Source organism: Pygocentrus nattereri, chromosome 20 (genome assembly GCF_015220715.1).
Source record: "Pygocentrus nattereri isolate fPygNat1 chromosome 20, fPygNat1.pri, whole genome shotgun sequence".
Taxonomy (NCBI): domain Eukaryota; kingdom Metazoa; phylum Chordata; class Actinopteri; order Characiformes; family Serrasalmidae; genus Pygocentrus; species Pygocentrus nattereri.
The window spans coordinates 34,971,573-34,994,309 of record NC_051230.1 but is presented as its reverse complement, the minus strand read 5'-3'; the positions used below and the strand labels follow the sequence as shown (position 1 = coordinate 34,994,309).

Here is a 22,737-nt window from a genome sequence, read left to right as displayed (position 1 = left end):
GGGCTCTGAAGGTAAGTAGTAAAATTTTATAAAGGAGCAGTTCGGTAGCCAAGGTACCTGAGAGAGGTTTGGGGTGATGTGAGCTGAACGCTGAGTGTGGGTGAGACCTCCAGCTCCAGAGCTCTGAATGTTCTGGAGCTTTAGTACAGACTTTACACTTTTCCTTTCCTTCTCTGATCCCACCTTAACCTCCCTCTGTCTGGATGTTCTGAGTCAGAGCTCCGGGAGTGCGCTAGAACAAGATACACACACACGTGCTTCAGTGTTCAGACACACTCATTTATTTTCAGAAATTAGGGCATCTTTGTACTCTTAGAAGCAGACATGGCTGGAGGTGGACCAGCATGAAGATAAACAGGAGGTCTGAGAACAATGTGCAGAGTAGAGTTGAGTTGTGAGAGAAGACAGGAAACACTAGCTGAGAAAGTCCTGGCTGCCAAAAATATGCACTCGAAGGCAGAAGAGTAAGTAAACAATTACATTTACTCAGTTGTGTTGTGCATTTCCTGGAGATTGTTCATGCTGTGAATCTGCTGCTCTACCACATCCCAAAGCTGTTCCACTGGATTCAGATCCGATGAGTGGGAAGGCCACTGAATAACACTAAACTCATTATCATGTTCATGAAACAAGTTTGAGACATTTGCTTCATGACATGGTGCATTATCATGCTGGACGTAGCCATTAGAAGATGGACAAGTGTGGTAAAGAAGGGATAAACATGGTCAGCAACAATCCTCAAATAAGCTGTGGCACTGAAGCGATGATCAATTAATGTTACTGGGCCCAAAGTGGGCCAGGAAAACGTTCCCTTACCCCATTACACCACCTCCACCAGCCTGGACTGCTCACACACAGCAAGTTGGGTCCAGGGATTCATGGTGTAGGGCCAAATTCTGACCCTGCCATCTGTGAGCCTCAGCAGAAATCGAGACTCATCAGACCAGGCTACATTTTTTTGTCTTCAACTGTCCAGTTTTGGTTGAGTATGTGCCGAATACAGCCTCAGGTTTCTACTCTTGACTGACAGAAGTGGAACCTGACGTGGTCTTCTGCTGTTGTAGCCCATCCACCTCAGGGTTTGATGTTTTGTGCATCCTGAGATGCTTTTCTTCTCACCACTAATTGTGTAGCGTGGTTATCTGAGTTAACGTAGCTTTTCTGTCAGCTGGAACCAGTCTGGCCATTCTCCACTGACCTCTCATTAACAAGGCATGGAACTGATGCTCATTGGAGATTTTTCTTTATTGCAGCGTGAACTCTAGAAACCGCTGCAGCCGAGCATCAATAACAGAGCTGGAACTCTTCAAGGCTGAAAATCACTGGGCTTTATGAATGAACTGAGTTTCTTGCTTCTTATGGCTTCTGATTAGTAAAGTGGGAAATGCTAATGAAGTAGGACAGATTGAAACAGTCTTGTGCAGAAGTTTCAGCACTCATTTGTTTATTTCCTCAGCAGTTAAACAGACAGTAAGCACAAGTGTAAACACAGTGCACTGTGTGTATTACAGGAAATGTGGATACAGACGTGCATTAAATGGAACAGAATCTAAAATGAATCAGAGTAAATGTTGTTTACACATAATTATCAAACCATTATCGCTCCTTAATGCTACAACATTCATTTACAGTCCTGTCATTTTACCCTGTGTTATCTATAATATTAATCACTGTAAGGGTCAGACACACTGAATACGTTCCAGAAAGTTCAACAGAAGTGTTTTTCAATCACTAAACACAAAAATTAAAACACACAAACCCCACAAACCCCTTCCACTGTAATAATAATAATAATAATAATAATAATAATAGTAATAATGCAATATATTTTATCCATACTGTATTTTTCATGCACTGGCAGCTCTACAGTGTTTTACAGACAGATGATAATGTGTAACAGTAACACAAGAAACCAGATTGTTATGATTATTCTGCAGATCTAAGATCATAAACAGACATTCAGGAGCTTTACGGTCATGTAGCTCTTTAAAAACAGCAGCAGGACTTTAAAGTGTCTCCTAAAAAGTTAGAAAAGCTGAACTTTAACAGTTTTTCTCACATGATAAAAAGCTACTTTAGCGACTGTGTTTCCATTTAAATGAGCTCAGTCTAAGATCACACCCAGGTTTCCTCCTACAGGTTTAGTGTACGAGGCTAAAGAGCCGAACTTAAAGCAGAGTCTTAGTACCATCAGAGTCCGGTTCTCCTTTTAGCTTGTTTATTACAGCATCAGGAGGTGAAAGGAAACATTTGAACATGGAAAAGGCACAAATATTGTTTTAATGGAGGTAGACCACCATTTTTAGACCACCTCTTTCTGGATTTTGTCCCTTGAGTTTTCAGAGGTGTTTCACCTACATGCACATTATATTATATACAGTAGCATCTTTAATTACAGTGCGTCCAGTAGATTCCAGTAGTGTTTAGTTAATAACCAGCGTTCATGTGTTTAAAGGCTTTGTCTGTGCTCTGAAAGCAGAGCTACATTCAGAGGAAGCTCAACACGCTCTGGTCTGAAAGGACCTTTGGCATTACAGCAGCTACAGTTCAGCAAAAAGGCCTTTGTTAAAGAGCTGCTCAGAACATACAGCTGAAGACCAAGAAGCAGCAGCTCAAAATCTCACACTACAGAAAATTACTACACAACGAAAAGCCAAGCTTAAAATCAGGATCAGTAGCAGTGAAATTAAACCTGTGAGGTGCAAAATAATTGAACAGTTTTCCACAGCCAGTGTAACGTGTTTAAATAAATAAGAATTGTTTAGAATGTCTTGTACCGTTTACTGTATGTGGAGCAGAGTCGTCTCATCAGAAGTTTTTTGAAGATGGAATTATGTTTTAAGTAAAACTCTAGTTCCCATCTTATTTTAACAAAGTATGTTCTGTTTTAAGTGGCATTAATATCATTTTCTGATATCAAATCAATTGAAGGTTAAATATCTTTGTACAGTCAAAGACATCACAGCACCAGCAGCAGAGCCGAGACACTACAGCAGTTTCCCATTCGCCTCCTCCTCACCTGTTGGTGAAAAGTTGTGAGAATTGTTGGGAATTGTTTTATTTTGATTTACTGTCTTTGTTTTAATTGTTATTCATTATTAAACTGTATTAATGCTGAAGGGTTTAAGACGCCACCTCCATTTCTGTTCTCGAGGTTTGAACAGTTACACCAAATGGCCGTACAACACCCCCTAAAGAGGAAGTCCTGGGCAGAACACAGTACGGTCAATACGACAGGACTTCAGTGTCCCACTCTGTTCTGTCTGACTCTACTGGGGGTGGAGGGTCAGTTTCAGAGCATGAAAGCTGAGTGTCTGAGCTGCTGATTGGACTGGGGTGAGACTCAGGCAGGTATACTGAGCGCTCACTTTATAATAAAACCATGAATCCTCAATCTGTTCCAGGCAAGATCAAAGATCTTCTACATATTTGAAGCTAAACACGGACAGAAATTTGAAGTGGGATTAGAACGAAGTATTTCAGTGTTAGAAGGACTGAGCCACTCTCTCCTGATTCTTACCATTAATCACTGAATAACACTGAACACACTACTGATGAAATCCCACAACGCGTTGGTCTAATCCCAAACTAAAACCTACTGAAGAAACGTTCTTCAGACAGCTGTTTTAGAGGACTGAAGTACTGCTTCTCTCATGAGGTTTAGGAGTTACTGAGACTGTAACAAGACAAATCCGACACAGTCCCGGTGGCTGATCATCACATCAAGCTTCTTTTTCTTCAAGTTTTTTCCAGAAGATGAAGTTGAAGAGAACTTACAGAAGCTGTTTAGTCTTCAGAATTCTGTCTAGCAAGCTCTGGCCAGGGCAACACCACTTTCAGCATCTTCAGCTTGTCGCCCACCTGAGGGATCGTCTCCTATTCTTTCTGAGGGATCTTCTCTTCTCAACCTCAGAAGACGCACCCGCGGCACAGCAAACATTCCGAAAATCAAACCAAGAGCCAGAGCTATGACCCCAAAAACGCCTGCTCCGATTCCCAATCCGTTACGATATCCATCTTCACTTCCCTTCTGATACCCATCACTGTTTCCTTTCTGATATCCATCCTTCCATATCAAGCTCTGCTGTACATCTAAAGTAGGAGATAAAACAGAGGAGATAAATGTGATCAACACTCTTTAGGAAAGTCTTCAGGTTCTACATGAAAGATCAGACTCATAGAATTAATATGAAGCTGATTATTATACAAACAGAAGATTTGTAGAGACCTCCATTATTCTGAGACCTCCCCTGGCTGTGATTGGTCCTAATCACCACGTTTGTTCTCAGACCTCCCCTCACTGGGATTGGTCCTAATCACCACCACGTTTGTTCTCAGACCTCCCCTGACTGGGATTGGTCCTAATGACCACCTCCATTGTTCTGAGACCTCCCCCTGACTGTGGTTGGTCCTAATCACCCCCTCCATTATTCTGAGACCTCCCCCTGACTGCGGTTGGTCCTAATCACAGCTCCTTAGTTCTGAGATCTCCACAGCAGGCCTGATGGTAGTTCAGTTTCATTTCTTTATTGATTTGCACTGCCAGCTTAATTCAGTTCAGTTCACCACCAGCAGCACATCAGTACAGAAACAGTGCCTGGTAAAACATGGCGAATGCTGGTAAAACTCTAAATGCACTTTGGAGAAAGAAAAACACTGAAATCATACCTTGGACGGTCACTGTGTAGGTGTGAATGACCTCTTTATTCCTGCTGTCCATTACAGTATAAACTCCACTGTCAGATGGAGCCATTCTTCTCAGCTCAACACCAGATGTGAGTGATGATCTCTGTGTGTATTCAGGTTTACACTGTAGTGAGGGTCCATCCACTGTACAGATCTGACCACTGGATGGTCCAGGTGTAACTGTACTGTTATAAATCACGTCCACTGGATCTGATACGTCCAGCCTTAGGATCAGAGAATCACCGGCCATCATCTCAACTGTAGTGTTCAAGGCTGAGAGAAAAACAATCAGAAACATCCTGAATTCTGTGCAGATCTGATCTGTAACATCAAATAATGTAAATCTGTTCTATCAGTGAGGAAAACAGCTGGACACTTACGCTCAATCTGTAGATGAACATCACAGACGTCCTTGCTGGCACAGTCACACGTGTACCAGCCTCTCTTACTGAAATCAGCGTCAGTGATGATGAGAGAGAGATTCCCCTTCAGGTACTGATCATGGATCATCTGATATCCCTCCTTCACTGATCTACATGAAGTCTGATCACACTCAGCCAGAGTGTCACTGCGTTTGTGGAACACAGTCCATCTCGCTAAACCAGAGCATCTCTCAGAGCAGGACAGAGTAGCAGAGTCATGAAGCTTCACCTTCACTGGACCAACAGCTAATACAGACCCTGAATAATACAGAAGGAACATAAAGAGTCTGTTTGATTAAAAAGGAAATCTCTAATTCTTCTTAAAGTTAAAAGAAGCTAAATGAATTGCTGAAAGTTGAAAATTGCTGAAATTAATGTCTATAAAACGCAGCCGAACTAAGAATCTCCAGCTGAACATCACTGGTTGGTAACAGGGGACCAGGCACTACATGTCAAATGAGCTAAACTGGTACATTTACAGAACTGGTGATTGTCTCTGTGGATCTAAACTGAATAAACTAAACAGGCTCTGTTCAGCTTCACTTACACTTCCTGTTCTCTGTAACTAGATGAGGTCAGCAGGTGGCTAAAAGGCTAACTGGCTGGTTCAGTAAAATTCAGAAGCAGGTCTAAAATTCAGACTTTTACAGAAAGTCTACACCCCCCACACACACAACTCCTCTGATCCACAGGAGCCTTTATGAAGAACAATGTTCTGGAACTTTTAATAGTTTTATGTTCAGATGAAACAAATACAGAACTCTTCGTTAATGATTATTATTAATTATTATTATTAATAATTCAGCTCATTATGTTTGGAGAAAGAAAGGTGGAGCGTGAAGTAGAAAGATACGAGCATCATGATATGGAGCTGCTCGTCTGCAAATGGTACTGGAGCATTACAGACCATTGAAGGAATATGAATGGAGTGATGAATGGAGGGATGAATGGAGCGATGCAGTGGGAGATATCAGAGAAGAATTTAATTTAATCAGTAAAGAACTGCATCTGGGGAGAAGATGGACATTCAAAAACACAAACAGCCAGAAAAACTCAACACTTGTTTCTAAAAAAGGATGGAGGACGATAAAATTACAGGTCCAGCAGAAGGACCCTGGTAACCCTGGAGAACGTAGTACAGTTTACTGAGGGGAAAAGGCCGACATCAAACCACAATGATGAAAAAAGAAAATGATTTCTTACCTTTGACAGTTTGAAGCTGTAACTGCCAACCAGTCAAAGTACTACAGCCGTTAGTTTGAGGTGCTGGAACACGTTTTTTAGCAGGAGCCTGATTTTTTTCTTTAAATATTGTTATTTATACTGTTTCTGTTCATGTTTCTTAGAACAAATATTAAAATATGATGTGTGTTCATTTGAAGAATTTCTCTCTCTTCACTGTATTAACAGCTAGTTTGACACTAGATTCCAGAAAATATGAGGAATTCATGCTTAACAGACGTTTGTAATTCCAGATGAAGATCATATAGTTAAGGTCCTAATGACCACCTTGTCTGTTCTGAGACCTCCCCCTGACTGTGATTGGTCCTAATCACTACTTTGTCTGTTCTGAGACCCCGCTGTAAAATCTTTGAGAACGTCTTAAAGGAGTGATAGTGCAGTACTGACCAGTAGTGGACATCAGTAAGATCAGGACACAGGACAGCATGACTGACCTACAGACACACAAACACACCATCAGTACCAGGTCCAGACTGGCCTTCAGGAGAATTCCACAGACTCATTAATGACGTAAGTCCATCATTTAGGCTGATCTGATCAAATCTGCTACATTAGATAGTTACGTCCTCAGCCAGCCTGCTGGACGATGCTGTAGTGGGTATTTAGACTCTTTCCCGCTGGTTAATCCCCTCCAAGCCTCTCTGACATTTCCAGAACAGAACTTACTCTCCACCTTATTCCTGTGCCCATTTTGCCGGCTTTATATTGTTTCTGAGCTTCACAGAATGGCAACATAACTTAAAAGCTAAAATGCAGAGAACCCAATTAAACAGTTTGAGTTTTATCACTGAGGTGATAGCAGAAAATTTCTCGAGTAGAGAAATTCAAATATGCAGCAAATGTTCAACACAAAACTGCAACTGGACCGAAGCCGTTCTGATCTGCAGGGCGGCTCTTCTCCGTATTCAGTGTGTTATTATACTGTGTCTGAGATTTACTACATTCTCATGACCTTCACATCACAAACAGACAGATCAGGACATTGATGAACATCTAAACCTGAGTCACAGCTCACTGAGGCAGCATCCAGCACTGAGCAGCAGCACTGAATTTGGACTGAAGTGGAAGCAGGGACCACATTACACCAGAACTCCCATCAGTCCACTGGTTCCCAGCGTCTTTAAGAGTTCATTTCTAAGCTCTTTACTGGTTTTAAACGTCTTCCTGGTCTGGCCAGGCTCTACTTTAATGATGTGATGGTCAGATGTGTTTGTTCTCAGGCACTTTGGTCCTCTGGTAGCAATCAGTACTGAGGCCCAAAGCCCTGGGATTCACTTCCTGAGCAGCTGCAATCCATTAAGCTCAAGTGAAGCAGGGGAGCTCAGTCCTGGTTCTGGAGATCTGTGTCTCAGCAGAGTTTAGCTTCACCCCTAATCTAAGTCACCCGATCCAGCTAAGAAAGATCTGCAGTGCCTACAGCAGCGTCTGACTATCAGAGCTAGGGTGGTGGATCTAAACTCTCCAGCTTGGTGGATCTCCAGGACCAGGATTGGACAAGCTTGACTTAATATCTTAAACAGATGTTTATATTTTTTTCAGATGAGCTTTTTTGGAGTTGATCCTGTTTAGCAGAGGTTGACCTGTACAATGACCCATAACAGTGACCCAGAGCTCGTGCTGTACTGTGACAGGAGGATTCCTGAAAGAAGAAAGGAGCTATTTCATTATTATTATCATTATTTTAACATAGTATTTGTATTTATGGAGATATTTTAGTTCTTTCCAGTACCGAAGCTCAGCTCTGCTATCTCGGTCTGCCTCAGGTGTGAGTCGTTACTGGTCAGGCCGGAGCTGAAAGGACGGTACTGCGGCTCTGCGGTCCGGCTCGTATGGGTCATTCACCGGTCTAATGGTGTAAAACACAGGTCATGTACTCACTGTGTGTCCATGAGGTCCTCACACACACAGGATTCCCGAAACGACACACAGGATTCCCGAAATGACACACAGGATTCCCGAAACGACACACAGGATTCCCGAAACGACACACAGGATTCCCAAAACAACACACAGGATTCCCGAAATAACGCACAGAATTCCCAATACAAGATCAGTCTTCCGGTCTTCCAGTCTTTCCGGGGTGGGGGTTACGTGTTTCCTGTTCAATACCTGCATTGGACACCGACTGCGTCCCGGCGGCGAAAGCTCGGCGGGGATTCGAGTACCTGGAGGCATCAACAGAGAAGCGCACGGCGGCTGCAGAGACGCCCCACATCGCTGTCCCCCCTCGGACCCCCCAGATCACTGTCCTGCACACAAGCTCTAACTAGTTTAGTCTCCCCAAACAGATTTTATGCACAAAGACTTTTATTTTGGAAAATAAACTTCATAAACCACTGCGGGAGAAAAACCTCGGCCTGATGTGAGAAATGACTGTATAGAAACTGTAGCTGCTGGCGCTGAGCTGGACTGAAGCTGTGGCTGATTTAGTCCGGAGACTCTTCGCCTCTCAGTGCAAGTGAATCTGTTCACAGCCGGATCCTGACCGCTCCAACATGGCGGCGCTGCAGACGTATCGCCTCACAGAGAACAACAGACAGCGCAGCATCTCGGAATGGATATCTGTGGTTCTGCTGTGGAGACGGTACGGAGCCCCTCAGGGGTCAACAGAAATGGTTCCCTCGCAAAATCTGCTTGTATGTATAAAGGCACCTAAATAAAGTGACTATGTGGGAAATGAAGAATAAAGACAGCCTTTGATGTAAAACTCTCTGTAAAACCGTGAAACATAACTGCCTTTTTGAAATTGGGGGACTGGGTATCGATTGTCCATCATCTCTGTATTTCAGTGGAGGTTCTGGCTGTTCTGATCAAGCGTACTGGGAGGTTTGTAACACTGATAGTCTGTCTGAGCGTTCCAGCTCACAGTAACCAGAAAGCTAATGCTTCTCCACAGATCAACGTTAACAGTGCGGATTTCTAAGTCTTTAGATCAGATCTGAAGGAGGAGAAAGAAGAGCAGTCATGGAGGGACTGAGGAAGGGAGTTCCAGAGTTTGGGGGCAGTGGTATTGAAGGACGTCCCTCCTTAGTGGAAAGTCTGGTGCTGGGACAGCAAGTAAGTTATTATAGGAAGACCTGAGAGAGCGAGAGGGAGGGAGAGGGGGGTGTAAGAGCTCAGCAGTTCTCTGGGGTAGAGGAGGGTGAGGTTCTGCAGGGCTCTGAAGGTAAGTAGTAAAATTTTATAAAGGACCGGTCCGGTAGCCAGGGTACCTGAGAGAGGTTTGGGGTGATGTGAGCTGAACGCTGAGTGTGGGTGAGACCTCCAGCTCCAGAGCTCTGAATGTTCTGGATCTTTAGTACAGACTTTACACTTTTCCTTTATTCTCTGATCCCACCTTAACCTCCCTCTGTCTGGATGTTCTCAGTCAGAGCTCCGGGAGTGCGCTAGAACAAGAGACACAAACACACACACACACACACACATACACACACACATGTGCTTCAGTGTTCAGACACACTCATTTATTTTCAGAAATTAGGGCATCTTTATACTCTTAGAAGCAGACATGGCTGGAGGTGGGCCAGCATGAAGATAAACAGGAGGTCTGAGAACAATGTGCAGAGTAGAGTTGAGTTGTGAGAGAAGACAGGAAACACTGGCTGAGAAAGTCCTGGCTGCCAAAAATATGCACTCGCAGGCAGAGGAGTAAGTAAACAATTACATTTACTCAGTTGTGTTGTGCATTTCCTGGAGATTGTTCATGCTGTGAATCTGCTGCTCTACCACATCCCAAAGCTGTTCCACTGGATTCAGATCCGATGAGTGGGAAGGCCAATGAATAACACTAAACTCATTATCATGTTCATGAAACCAGTTTGAGACATTTGCTTCATGACATGGTGCATTATCATGCTGGACGTAGCCATTAGAAGATGGACAAGTGTGGTAAAGAAGGGATAAACATGGTCAGCAACAATCCTCAAATAAGCTGTGGCACTGAAGCGATGATCAATTAATGTTACTGGGCCCAAAGTGGGCCAGGAAAACATTCCCTTACCCCATTACACCACCTCCACCAGCCTGGACTGCTCACACACAGCAAGTTGGGTCCAGGGATTCATGGTGTAGGGCCAAATTCTGACCCTGCCATCTGTGAGCCTCAGCAGAAATCGAGACTCATCAGACCAGGCTACATTTTTTTGTCTTCAACTGTCCAGATTTTCTTGAGTATGTGCCGAATACAGCCTCAGGTTTCTACTCTTGACTGACAGAAGTGGAACCTGACGTGGTCTTCTGCTGTTGTAGCCCATCCACCTCAGGGTTTGATGTTTTGTGCATCCTGAGATGCTTTTCTTCTCACCACTAATTGTGTAGCGTGGTTATCTGAGTTAACGTAGCCTTTCTGTCAGCTGGAACCAGTCTGGCCATTCTCCACTGACCTCTCATTAACAAGGCATGGAACTGATGCTCATTGGAGATTTTTCTTTATTGCAGCGTGAACTCTAGAAACCGCTGCAGCCGAGCATCAATAACAGAGCTGGAGCTCTTCAAGGCTGAAAATCACTGGGCTTTATGAATGAACTGAGTTTCTTGCTTCTTATAGCTTCTGATTAGTAAAGTGGGAAATGCTAATGAAGTAGGACAGATTGAAACAGTCTTGTGCAGAAGTTTTAGCACCCATTTGTTTATTTCATCAGTAGTTAAACGGACAGTAAGCACAAGTGTAAACACAGTGCACTGTGTGTATTACAGGAAATGTGGATACAGACGTGCATTAAATGGAACAGAATCTAAAATGAATCGGAGTAAATGTTGTTTACACATAATTATCAAACCATTATCGCTCCTTAATGCTACAACATTCATTTACAGTCCTGTCATTTTACCCTGTCTTATCTATAATATTAATCACTGTAAGGGTCAGACACACTGAATACGTTCCAGAAAGTTCAACAGAAGTGTTTTTCAATCACTAAACACAAAAATTAAAACACACAAACCCCACAAACCCCTTCCACTGTAATAATAATAATAATAATAATAATAGTAATAATAATAATAATGCAATATATTTTATCCATACTGTATTTTTCATGCACTGGCAGCTCTACAGTGTTTTACAGACAGATGATAACGTGTAACAGTAACACAAGAAACAAGATTGTTATGATTATTCTGCAGATCTAAGATCATAAACAGACATTCAGGAGCTTTACGGTCATGTAGCTCTTTAAAAACAGCAGCAGGACTTTAAAGTCTCTCCTAAAAAGTTAGAAAAGCTGAACTTTAACAGTTTTTCTCACACGATAAAAAGCTACTTTAGCGACTGTGTTTCCATTAAACAGAGCTCAGTCTAAGATCACACCCAGGTTTCCTCCTACAGGTTTAGTGTACGAGGCTAAAGAGCCGAACTTAAAGCAGAGTCTTAGTACCATCAGAGTCCGGTTCTCCTTTTAGCTCGTTTATTACAGCATCAGGAGGTGAAAGGAAACATTTGAACATGGAAAAGGCACAAATATTGTTTTAATGGAGGTAGACCACCATTTTTAGACCACCTCTTTCTGGATTTTGTCCCTTGAGTTTTCAGAGGCGTTTCACCTACATGCACATTATATTATATACAGTAGCATCTTTAATTACAGTGCGTCCAGTAGATTCCAGTAGTGTTTAGTTAATAACCAGCGTTCATGTGTTTAAAGGCTTTGTCTGTGCTCTGAAAGCAGAGCTACATTCAGAGGAAGCTCAACACGCTCTGGTCTGAAAGGACCTTTGGCATTACAGCAGCTACAGTTCAGCAAAAAGGCCTTTGTTAAAGAGCTGCTCAGAACATACAGCTGAAGACCAAGAAGCAGCAGCTCAAAATCTCACACTACAGAAAATTACTACACAACGAAAAGCCAAGCTTAAAATCAGGATCAGTAGCAGTGAAATTAAACCTGTGAGGTGCAAAATAATTGAACAGTTTTCCACAGCCAGTGTAACGTGTTTAAATAAATAAGAATTGTTTAGAATGTCTTGTTCCGTTTACTGTATGTGGAGCAGAGTCGTCTCATCAGAAGTTTTTTGAAGATGGAATTATGTTTTAAGTAAAACTCTAGTTCCCATCTTATTTTAACAAAGTATGTTCTGTTTTAAGTGGCATTAATATCATTTTCTGATATCAAATCAATTAAAGGTTAAATATCTTTGTACAGTCAAAGACATCACAGCACCAGCAGCAGAGCCGAGACACTACAGCAGTTTCCCATTCGCCTCCTCCTCACCTGTTGGTGAAAAGTTGTGATAATTGTTGGGAATTGTTTTATTTTGATTTATTGTGTTTGTTTTAATTGTTATTCATTATTAAACTGTATTAATGCTGAAGGGTTTAAGACGCCACCTCCATTTCTGTTCTCGAGGTTTGAACAGTTACACCAAATGGCCGTACAACACCCCCTAAAGAGGAAGTCCTGGGCAGAACACAGTACGGTCAATACGACAGGACTTCAGTGTCCCACTCTGTTCTGTCTGACTCTACTGGGGGTGGAGGGTCAGTTTCAGAGAATGAAAGCTGAGTGTCTGAGCTGCTGATTGGACTGGGGTGAGACTCAGGCAGGTATACTGAGCGCTCACTTTATAATAAAACCATGAATCCTCAATCTGTTCCAGGCAAGATCAAAGATCTTCTACATATTTGAAGCTAAAGACGGACAGAAATCTGAAGTGGGATTAGAACGAAGTATTTCAGTGTTAGAAGGACTGAGCCACTCTCTCCTGATTCTTACCATTAATCCCTGAATAACACTGAACACACTACTGATGAAATCCCACAACGCGTTGGTCTAATCCCAAACTAAAACCTACTGAAGAAACGTTCTTCAGACAGCTGTTTTAGAGGACTGAAGTACTGCTTCTCTCATGAGGTTTAGGAGTTACTGAGACTGTAACAGGACAAATCCGACACAGTCCCGGTGGCTGATCATCACATCAAGCTTCTATTTCTTCAACTTTTCCCAGAAGACGATGCTGAATCTCTGAAAAAAGACAACTTACAGAAGCTGTTTAGTCTTCAGAGCTGTGGCTGGGGAGCTCTGGCCAGGGCAACACCACTTTCTACGTCTTCAGCTTGTAACACACCTGAAGGATCGCCTCTTCTTCTGTCTGAGGGATCTTTTCCTCTGAACATCTGGACACACAAGCCCATTAGACGACGCACCCACGGCCCACCGAACATTCCTAGAATTACACCAAGAGCCAGAGCTATGACCCCAAAAACCCCTGCTCCAATTCCCAATCCGTTACGATATCCATCTTCACTTCCCTTCTGATACCCATCACTGTTTCCTTTCTGATGTCCAGCCTTCCATATCGAGCTCTGCTGTACATCTAAAGTAGGAGATAAAACAAAGGAGATAAGTGTGATCAACACTCTTTAGGAAAGTCTTCAGGTTCTACATGAAAGATCAGACTGATAGAACTAATATGAAGCTGATTATTATAAAAACAAGATTTGTAGAGACCTCCATTATTCTGAGACCTCCCCTGGCTGTGATTGGTCCTAATGACCACCGCCATTGTTCTGCGACCTCCCCCTGACTGTGATTGGTCCTAATCACCCCCTCCATTATTCTGAGACCTCCCCCTGACTGTGGTTGGTCCTAATCACCCCCTCCATTATTCTGAGACCTCCCCCTGACTGTGGTTGGTCCTAATCACCCCCTCCATTATTCTGAGACCTCCCCCTGACTATGGTTGGCCCTAATCACCCCCTCCATTATTCTGAGACCTCCCTCTGACTGTGGTTGGTCCTAATCACAGCTCCTTAGTTCTGAGATCTCCACAGCAGGCCTGATGGTAGTTCAGTTTCATTTCTTTATTGATTTGCACTGCCAGCTTAATTCAGTTCAGTTCACCACCAGCAGCACATCAGTACAGAATCAGTGCCTGGTAAAACATGGCGAATGCTCTTAAAACACTAAATGCACTTTGGAGAAAGAAAAACACTGAAATCATACCTTGGACGGTCACTGTGTAGGTGTGAATGACCTCTTTATTCCTGCTGTCCATTACAGTATAAACTCCACTGTCAGATGGAGTCATTCTTCTCAGCTCAACACCAGATGTGAGTGATGATCTCTGTGTGTATTCAGGTTTACACTGTAGTGAGGGTCCATCCACTGTACAGATCTGACCACTGGATGGTCCAGGTGTACCTGTACTGTTATAAGTCACGTCCACTGCGTCTGATACGTCCACCCTTAGGATCAGAGAATCACCGGCCATCATCTCAACTGTAGTGTTCAAGGCTGAGAGAAAAACAATCAGAAACATCCTGAATTCTGTGCAGATCTGATCTGTAACATCAAATAATGTAAATCTGTTCTATCAGTGAGGAAAACAGCTGGACACTTACGCTCAATCTGTAGATGAACATCACAGAGATCTTTACCATCACAGTCACACGTGTACCAGCCTCTCTTACTGAAATCAGCGTCAGTGATGATGAGAGAGAGATTCCCCTTCAGGTACTGATCATGGATCATCTGATATCCCTCCTTCACTGATCTACATGAAGTCTGATCACACTCAGCCAGAGTGTCACTGCGTTTGTGGAACACAGTCCATCTCGCTAAACCAGAGCATCTCACAGGGCAGTCCAGAGTAGCAGAGTCATGAAGCTTCACCTTCACTGGACCGTTCACTGATACAGACCCTGAAAAATATAAAAGGAACATAAAGAGTCTGTTTGATTAAAAATGGAAATCTCTAATTCTTCTTAAAGTTAAAAGAAGCTAAATGAATTGTTGAAAGTTGAAAATTGCTGAAATTAATGTCTATAAAACGCAGCCGAACTAAGAATCTCCAGCTGAACATCACTGGTTGGTAACAGGGGACCAGGCACTACATTTCAAATGAGCTAAACTAGTACATTTACAGAACTGGTGATTGTCTCTGTGGATCTAAACTGAATAAACTAAACAGGCTCTGTTCAGCTTCACTTACACTTCCTGTTCTCTGTAACTAGATGAGGTCAGCAGGTGGCTAAAAGGCTAACTGGCTGGTTCAGTAAAATTCAGAAGCAGGTCTAAAATTCAGACTTTTACAGAAAGTCTACACCCCCCACACACAACTCCTCTGCTCCACAGGAGCCTTTATCAAGAACAATGTTCTGGAACTTTTAATAGTTTTATATTCAGATGAAACAAATACAGAACTCTTTGTTAATGATTATTATTAATTATTAATTATTATTATTATTAATAATTCAGCTCATTATGTTTGGAGAAAGAAAGGTGGAGCGTGAAGCACATCATGATATGGAGCTGCTCGTCTGCAAATGGTACTGGAGCATTACAGACCATTGAAGGAATATGAATGGAGTGAAGAATGGAGGGATGAATGGAGCGATGCAGTGGGAGATATCAGAGAAGAATTTAATTTAATCAGTAAAGAACTGCATCTGGGGAGAAGATGGACATTCAAAAACACAAACAGCCAGAAAAACTCAACACTTGTTTCTAAAAAAGGATGGAGGACGATAAGATTACAGGTCCAGCAGAAGGACCCTGGTAACCCTGGAGAACGTAGTACAGTTTACTGAGGGGAAAAGGCCGACATCAAACCACAATGATGAAAAAAGAAAATGATTTCTTGCCTTTGACAGTTTGAAGCTGTAACTGCCAACCAGTGAAAGTACTACAGCCGTTAGTTTGAGGTGCTGGAACACGTTTTTTAGCAGGAGCCTGATTTTTTTCTTTAAATATTGTTATTTATACTGTTTCTGTTCATGTTTCTTAGAACAAATATTAAAATATGATGTGTGTTCATTTGAAGAATTTCTCTCTCTTCACTGTATTAACAGCTAGTTTGTCACTAAATTCCAGAAAATATGAGGAATTCATGCTTAACAGACGTTTGTAATTCCAGATGAAGATCATGTTTGTTTAGTCTAGCATGGGCCTAAACATACTGTGGCTGATTTTCTCCTGTTTGGACCTGCACTCATATTTTCATTTAGACCACAGTACTTGTTTCCTGTGATCTTCAGATTTTGAACGTGAATGATGTGCTATATAAAATATACCATTTTATATAAAACACTATAACGCATATTCATAGACCACGTTAGTAGAACTGTTTATAAGTAAATTCTCTAGTGTGCATCTCTAGAAAAGGTTTTTAATCAGTTAGTACACTGTTTATAAACGGTTTGTACCTAGTAGATCATATATAAGTTGAAAGATTCCTTAAAACATCTGTGTTTCATTTCATGCGTCTTATAGTTTCGTCAGAATGATGTTGCTTAAAAAGGACCAACGAGCATCCAACAAGTCTGGTTCACAAACCTAAAGTAAAAAAATCAAGAGTAAAATCTTTGAGAACGTCTTAAAGGAGTGATAGTGCAGTACTAACCAGTAGTGAACATAGAGATAACGATCAGGATCAGGATCCGGAGATCAGGACTGCAGGACTTCACGACTGACCTACAGACACACAAACACACCATCAGTACCAGGTCCAGACTGGCCTTCAGGAGAATTCCACAGACTCATTAATGACGTAAGTCCATCATTTAGGCTGATCTGATCAAATCTGCTACATTAGATAGTTACGTCCTCAGCCAGCCTGCTGGACGATGCTGTAGTGGGTATTTAGTCTCTTTCCCGCTGGTTAATCCCCTCCAAGCCTCTCTGACATTTCCAGAACAGAACTTACTCTCCACCTTATTCCTGTGCCCATTTTGCCGGCTTTATATTGTTTCTGAGCTTCACAGAATGGCAACATAACTTAAAAGCTAAAATGCAGAGAACCCAATTAAACAGTTTGAGTTTTATCACTGAGACGATGGCAGAAAAGGTTACAGGCATCTGCTTCATCTCCCCTCTATCCTAGCTACCCTCTACTCCTTTAGAGAACCAGTTACATTGATGATATCTGCTTATTTGTTCTCTTCTTCTCTTGTCCGTTTAACAACCAGTATTTGAAAAACGCGAGTGAGCCTGAATCTTCCTTTAAAAGTTTACTTCTAGACACAAAATAAACAGTACATCGGACTCGATATGGCTCGGTCAAAAAACGGTGTTGCTTCCCACGTCTCTAGCTGCCATATGACCTTAACGCACAAGCAGCAAATAAATAAATAAATGAATAAACAAATTCTTTAAAATATCCACATTACCAAATTATGCATTTTAGAAAATACAGTTACCATGAATTCTTATTAAATTATCTTTACCATATTTTAACCATTTAACTAAATCATTACAACAAATGAACTAACCCTTAACTGGCTCTTACATGCAGGTTTCAGCGTTTTTCTGGTCTGGTCTCTTCCTGGTCTGGCCAGGCTCTACTTTAATGACGTGATGGTCAGATGTGTTTGTTCTCAGGCACTTTGGTCCTCTGGTAGCAATCAGTACTGAGGCCCAAAGCCCTGGGATTCACTTCCTGAGCAGCTGCAATCCATTAAACTCACGTGAAGCAGGGGAGCTCAGTCCTGGTTCTGGAGATCTGTGTCTCAGCAGAGTTTAGCTTCACCCCTAATCTAAGTCACCCGATCCAGCTAAGAAAGATCTGCAGTGCCTTCAGCAGCGTCTGAATATCAGAGCTAGGGTGGTGGATCTAAACTCTCCAGCTTGGTGGATCTCCAGGACCAGGATTGGACAAGCTTGACTTAATATCTTAAACAGATGTTTATATTTTTTCAGATGAGCTTTTTTGGAGTTGATCCTGTTTAGCAGAGGTTGACCTGTACAATGACCCATAACAGTGACCCAGAGCTCGTACTGCGCTGTGACAGGAGGATTCCTGAAAGAAGAAAGGAGCTATTTCATTATTATTATCATTATTTTAACATAGTATTTGTATTTATGGAGATATTTTAGTTCTTTTCAGTACCGAAGCACAGCTCTGCTATCTCGGTCTGCCTCAGGTGTGAGTCGTTACTGGTCAGGCCGGAGCTGAAAGGACGGTACTGCGGCTCTGCGGTCCGGCTCGTATGGGTCATTCACCGGTCTAATGGTGTAAAACACAGTTCATGTACTCACTGTGTGTCCATGAGGTCCTCACACACACAGGGTTCCCGAAACGACACACAGGATTCCCAAAACAACACACAGGATTCCCGAAATGACACACAGGATTCCCAAAACAAGATCAGTCTTCCGGTCTTCCTGTCTTTCCGGGGTGGTGGTCACGTGTGTCCTGTTCAAGGGCTGCATTGGACGCCGACTGCGTCCCGGCGGCGAAGGCTCGGCGGGGATTTGAGTACCTGGAGGCATCAACAGAGAAGCGCACGGCGGCTGCAGAGACGCCCCACATCACTGTCCCCCTCGGACCCCCCAGATCACTGTCGCCCCTCGGACCCCCCAGATCACGGTCCTGCACACAAGCTCTAACTAGTTTAGTCTCCCCAAACAGATTTTATGCACAAAGACTTTTATTTTGGAAAATAAACTTCATAAACCACTGCGGGAGAAAAACCTCGGCCTGATGTGAGAAATGACTGTATAGAAACTGTAGCTGCTGGCGCTGAGCTGGACTGAAGCTGTGGCTGATTTAGTCCGGAGACTCTTCGCCTCTCAGTGCAAGTGAATCTGTTCACATCCGGATCCTGACCGCTCCAACATGGCGGCGCTGCAGACGTATCACCACAACCGAGGAGCCCAACGGCGTCGCCTACATTGGAGCTGTGTTTTTAGCATCGCTAGCACCAAAAGTTCTCCCGCCGTGGCCAGTCTGAGCTGAGGTCATTCAGCAGTTGCTCTCTGCAGGGAGGGAACGCAAATAACGCCTCTTGGTTATTAGTGGGGTGATGCCTTACCCACAGCACATGTGGCTTCACAGCCTAAGCTGCATTTCGAGGGCCCATTACAACCTGTCTGTGCAACAGGCGTTTGCTCTTTGGCCTTGTAGGACATGTTTATGGCACATATGACCGTATTGTACATGTTCTGCACCAAAACAGCTGTTGACCATGTTGTCAGTGGACTTCAGTAGCCTTGCCACTAATTCTCCTGAATGACTGAGCTGGTTGTTAATAAAGGTTGTCTACTGTTTTAGCTTCATACTGTATTCTGTGTCTCATTGGGGCAGTCGTGGGCTGGAGGTTAGGGAACCAGGCCTGTGACCGGAAGGTCGCCGGTTCGATCCCCAGAGCTGACAGCACATGACTGAGGCGTCCTTGAGCAAGACACCTAACCCCCAAATGCTCCCTGGATAAGTGTGCTCACAGATGGGTTAAATGCACCGGTGAAATTTCCCTGTTGTGGGACTAATAAGGGTCACTTAATCTTAAATTGAGATGCGGTTGAGCTTTGCTGTTGTCACACATTGCTCTGGTGTAGAATTTGTGGCCCACTAGTCCGTGTGGGCGCCGTACAACAGGGGTCCAGTGCACAAGTACTACACTGTTTAATGGAACAACACTGACAAGACTCCTAATGATCACCAACAGAGATGTGAAATAAGACTCCTTCCAGAAAAGTTTGAGGTTTACATGCTAATAAAAGTTTTAAAACTACTAAGCGGCAGAAGTTTAAGTCGTGTTGTTACAACCAGACTGGCTACTAAGCAGAGACATGAAACAGATTCATGGTTGGGACACTTAAAAAGTGAAGTGCATTCAAATCTATAAGGAATTAAGTGACTACAGCTTGATTATTTAAGTCCCATTAAGGGCAGGGCTTTCTGGAAAGCCCTGAAAATCAAATCGCAATTTTTTGTACTACAGTGGTTTCAAGATTAACTCATGCAACGCTGAATATATTTGACTCTACACCCGTTTACAGCAGATACAGTGAATACGGGTCATAATGAAGGCATGAACCAGTTAGGGCATCGTTATCAGTCAGGAACTGGCCAAGACGAGCAGCCCGTTTTTGTTGGATGGGAGCTTTGGCACCACATGTTAGAAATGGTTTCCTTCCTTCCTTCTTCCTTCTCATCTGAGAACAATGTGCAGAGTAGAGTCGTGGGAGAAAACAGGGAACGGAGGTTGAGAAAGACGGGGCTGCCAGAAATTCGCCCTCGCAGTCAGAGGAGTAAGGAACACATCACATTTACTCTCGTTACTGTAACTGAGAACAGTTCTTCCTGTAACGGTAGTTTTTGGAGTAGAATTAAATCACAGTACTTTTACTCTCGAGTTCATTTTTAATGAAATACTTTAATTCTCCTAACGTTACAGAGTAAAAAAAATAAACGATGTGTTTAGTGTATCAGCTCAGAAACCAACACGAACAAAGCGGGGTTAAATTTAAAATAATAAAAATAAAAAAATTTTAATAAAAAATTAAAAAGAAACCAGCCCAAACTAATTTACTATAAAATTAAATGGTGTTTGTAGAAATTCAGAAAAAAGCCGCGTCAGTCTCGACTGCATATGTGGACATATTTCTATATTGAGCTCTATTTACACAAAGTTAGGTTAGTTCATCATTTATGTTGAACAGACTCTCCCAAAGTTTTACGCTGCTGCGCTGACGTTGAACCGCGTGCTGCACTGGGTCGGTATGACCAACAAGTTTGACCACTTTCCTTTTCCTCAGTTTAAATTCCACCTGAAGAATCTTCTCATCTTCTGTCTGAGGAACACACTTTCCGCCCAAGAAACATTACCAGAATTCCACCAAGAATCAGACCTATGACCCCGAAAACCCCTGCTCCGATTCCTAATCCTTTGCGATATCCATCTTCACTTCCCTTCTGATATCCATCCATCCATATGGATCTCTGCTGTACATCTAAAGTAGGAGCTAAAACAGAGGAGGTAAATGTGATCAACACTCTTTAGGAAAGTCTTCAGGTTCTACATGAAAGATCAGACTGACGTAACTCAGTGGGAATAAGTGTTGGGTGGTATTACGGTATTACGGTACACGACTGTATTTAAAAATGACGCCAGTATCTGAAAATGATAACATGTCAAATTTCAATCCTCCATCTGAACGACCAGATAAACACATTCCACCTGTTTATACGTTAGAGGAGTCACTGACTGATGGAGTGAGAGCTCACCGATAGGTAGAGAAAGAACAGATCTCAAAAAAATCACTTTGCTTCTCATGGAAAGGGCAAACTGTGATATTGTGCCGGATGCTGTCCACTTTGGAAAAGCGAGAGGAGAACAGAGTTTCTCTTCATACAGGAGCTGAACACAACTCAGTCAGGCAAAGCACAAAACTGTCAAATCAAACGGGTCGAAAAGTGCAAATAAGATCTTTCCTCCTCACAGAACAGACAAACGGGAACACTGGGCTACTGTCCGTTTTAGGAAACTGAAAGCAGCAGTGAGACCTTCATCATGTCATTCAGCACCTGAACCTTCATGTTCTTGCACATGTAACTCAGATGTTTGTAGCCCAGTTTGAGCTGCTTCTGGAGAATCTAATCCTTGTGACATTTGTGAAAAAGTTCCAGATGCTGGAACCAAGCTGATTCTTCAGTGAGCCAGTGAGGTTTAGTCAGCCAGAACTGAGCATGTTCTGGGCTGAGCAGAGCTGCGCTGTGTTTCAATTATACTGTTTCTAATTCTGTATCTTCTCTTCTCTAATGATCAACACAGGCTTTTATTTCTAGCAGAATGACTGTGATTGGTTCTAATGACCACCTTGTCTGTTCTGAGACCTCCCCCTGACTGTTTTGGGGACCAACCCAAAGGGCCCAAAGCCCTGGAATTCACTTCCTGAGCAGCTACAAGCCATTAAACTCACATGAAGCCGGAGAGCTCAGTCCTGGTTCTGAAGATCTATGACCCTGCAGAGTTTAGCTTCACCCCTAATCCAAGTCACTCGATCCAGATAAAAAAGATCTGCCTCAGGTGTGAGTCGTTACTGGTCAGGCCGGAGCTGAAAGGACGGTACTGCGGCACTGCAGTCCGGCTCGTATGGGTCATTTACCGGTCAGAAATTAGGGCATCTTTGTACTCTTAGAAGCAGATGGCTGGAGGTGGGCCAGCATGAAGATAAACAGGAGGTCTGAGAACAATGTGCAGAGTAGAGTTGAGTTGTGAGAGAAGACAGGAAACACTGGCTGAGAAAGTCCTGGCTGCCAAAAATATGCACTCGCAGGCAGAGGAGTAAGTAAACAATTACATTTACTCAGTTGTGTTGTGCATTTCCTGGAGATTGTTCATGCTGTGAATCTGCTGCTCTACCACATCCCAAAGCTGTTCCACTGGATTCAGATCCGATGAGTGGGAAAGCCACTGAATAACACTAAACTCATTATCATGTTCATGAAACCAGTTTGAGACATTTGCTTCATGACATGGTGCATTATCATGCTGGATGTAGCCATTAGAAGATGGACAAGTGTGGTAAAGAAGGGATAAACATGGTCAGCAACAATACTCAAATAAGCTGTGGCACTGAAGCGATGATCAATTAATGTTACTGGGCCCAAAGTGGGCCAGGAAAACATTCCCTTACCCCATTACACCACCTCCACCAGCCTGGACTGCTCA

At 42.9% G+C, this 22,737-nt stretch overlaps 3 protein-coding genes across 3 annotated transcripts in view; all 3 read right to left on the bottom strand.

Moving 5' to 3' along the window:
• The window catches only part of LOC119261787, a 58,861-nt gene that overhangs the window by 27,978 nt on the left and 8,146 nt on the right, over positions 1 to 22,737 (bottom strand). The window lies entirely within an intron of this gene.
• LOC119261778 overlaps positions 2,109 to 22,737 on the bottom strand; it is an 85,836-nt gene continuing 65,207 nt past the window's right edge. The window contains exons 3-6 of the mRNA XM_037531495.1: positions 14,957 to 14,985; positions 5,067 to 5,337; positions 4,669 to 4,959; positions 2,109 to 4,092 (exon numbers count right to left, since the gene is read on the bottom strand). Of these exons, the coding sequence (XP_037387392.1) occupies positions 3,806 to 4,092; positions 4,669 to 4,959; positions 5,067 to 5,337; positions 14,957 to 14,985 (878 nt within the window). The 3' untranslated portion in view covers positions 2,109 to 3,805. The remainder of the gene's footprint in view (positions 4,093 to 4,668; positions 4,960 to 5,066; positions 5,338 to 14,956; positions 14,986 to 22,737) is intronic.
• On the bottom strand, positions 13,258 to 14,914 carry LOC119261783. The gene is made up of 3 exons (XM_037531520.1): positions 14,686 to 14,914; positions 14,288 to 14,578; positions 13,258 to 13,658 (listed from the first exon to the last, which is right to left on the bottom strand). The coding sequence occupies exons 1-3, from the start codon at positions 14,813 to 14,815 to the stop codon at positions 13,342 to 13,344; spliced, it is 738 nt and encodes a 245-aa protein (XP_037387417.1). The 5' UTR covers positions 14,816 to 14,914; the 3' UTR covers positions 13,258 to 13,341.

Coding starts and splice junctions, on each gene's coding strand:
- LOC119261783 (XM_037531520.1), bottom strand. CDS start 14,815: ATGATCCATGATCAGTACCTGAAGGGGAATCTCTCTCTCATCATCACT. Junction 14,579..14,685: donor TGTTCATCTACAGATTGAGC/GTAAGTGTCCAG, acceptor TTTTTCTCTCAG/CCTTGAACACTACAGTTGAG. Junction 13,659..14,287: donor CTACACAGTGACCGTCCAAG/GTATGATTTCAG, acceptor CTCCTACTTTAG/ATGTACAGCAGAGCTCGATA.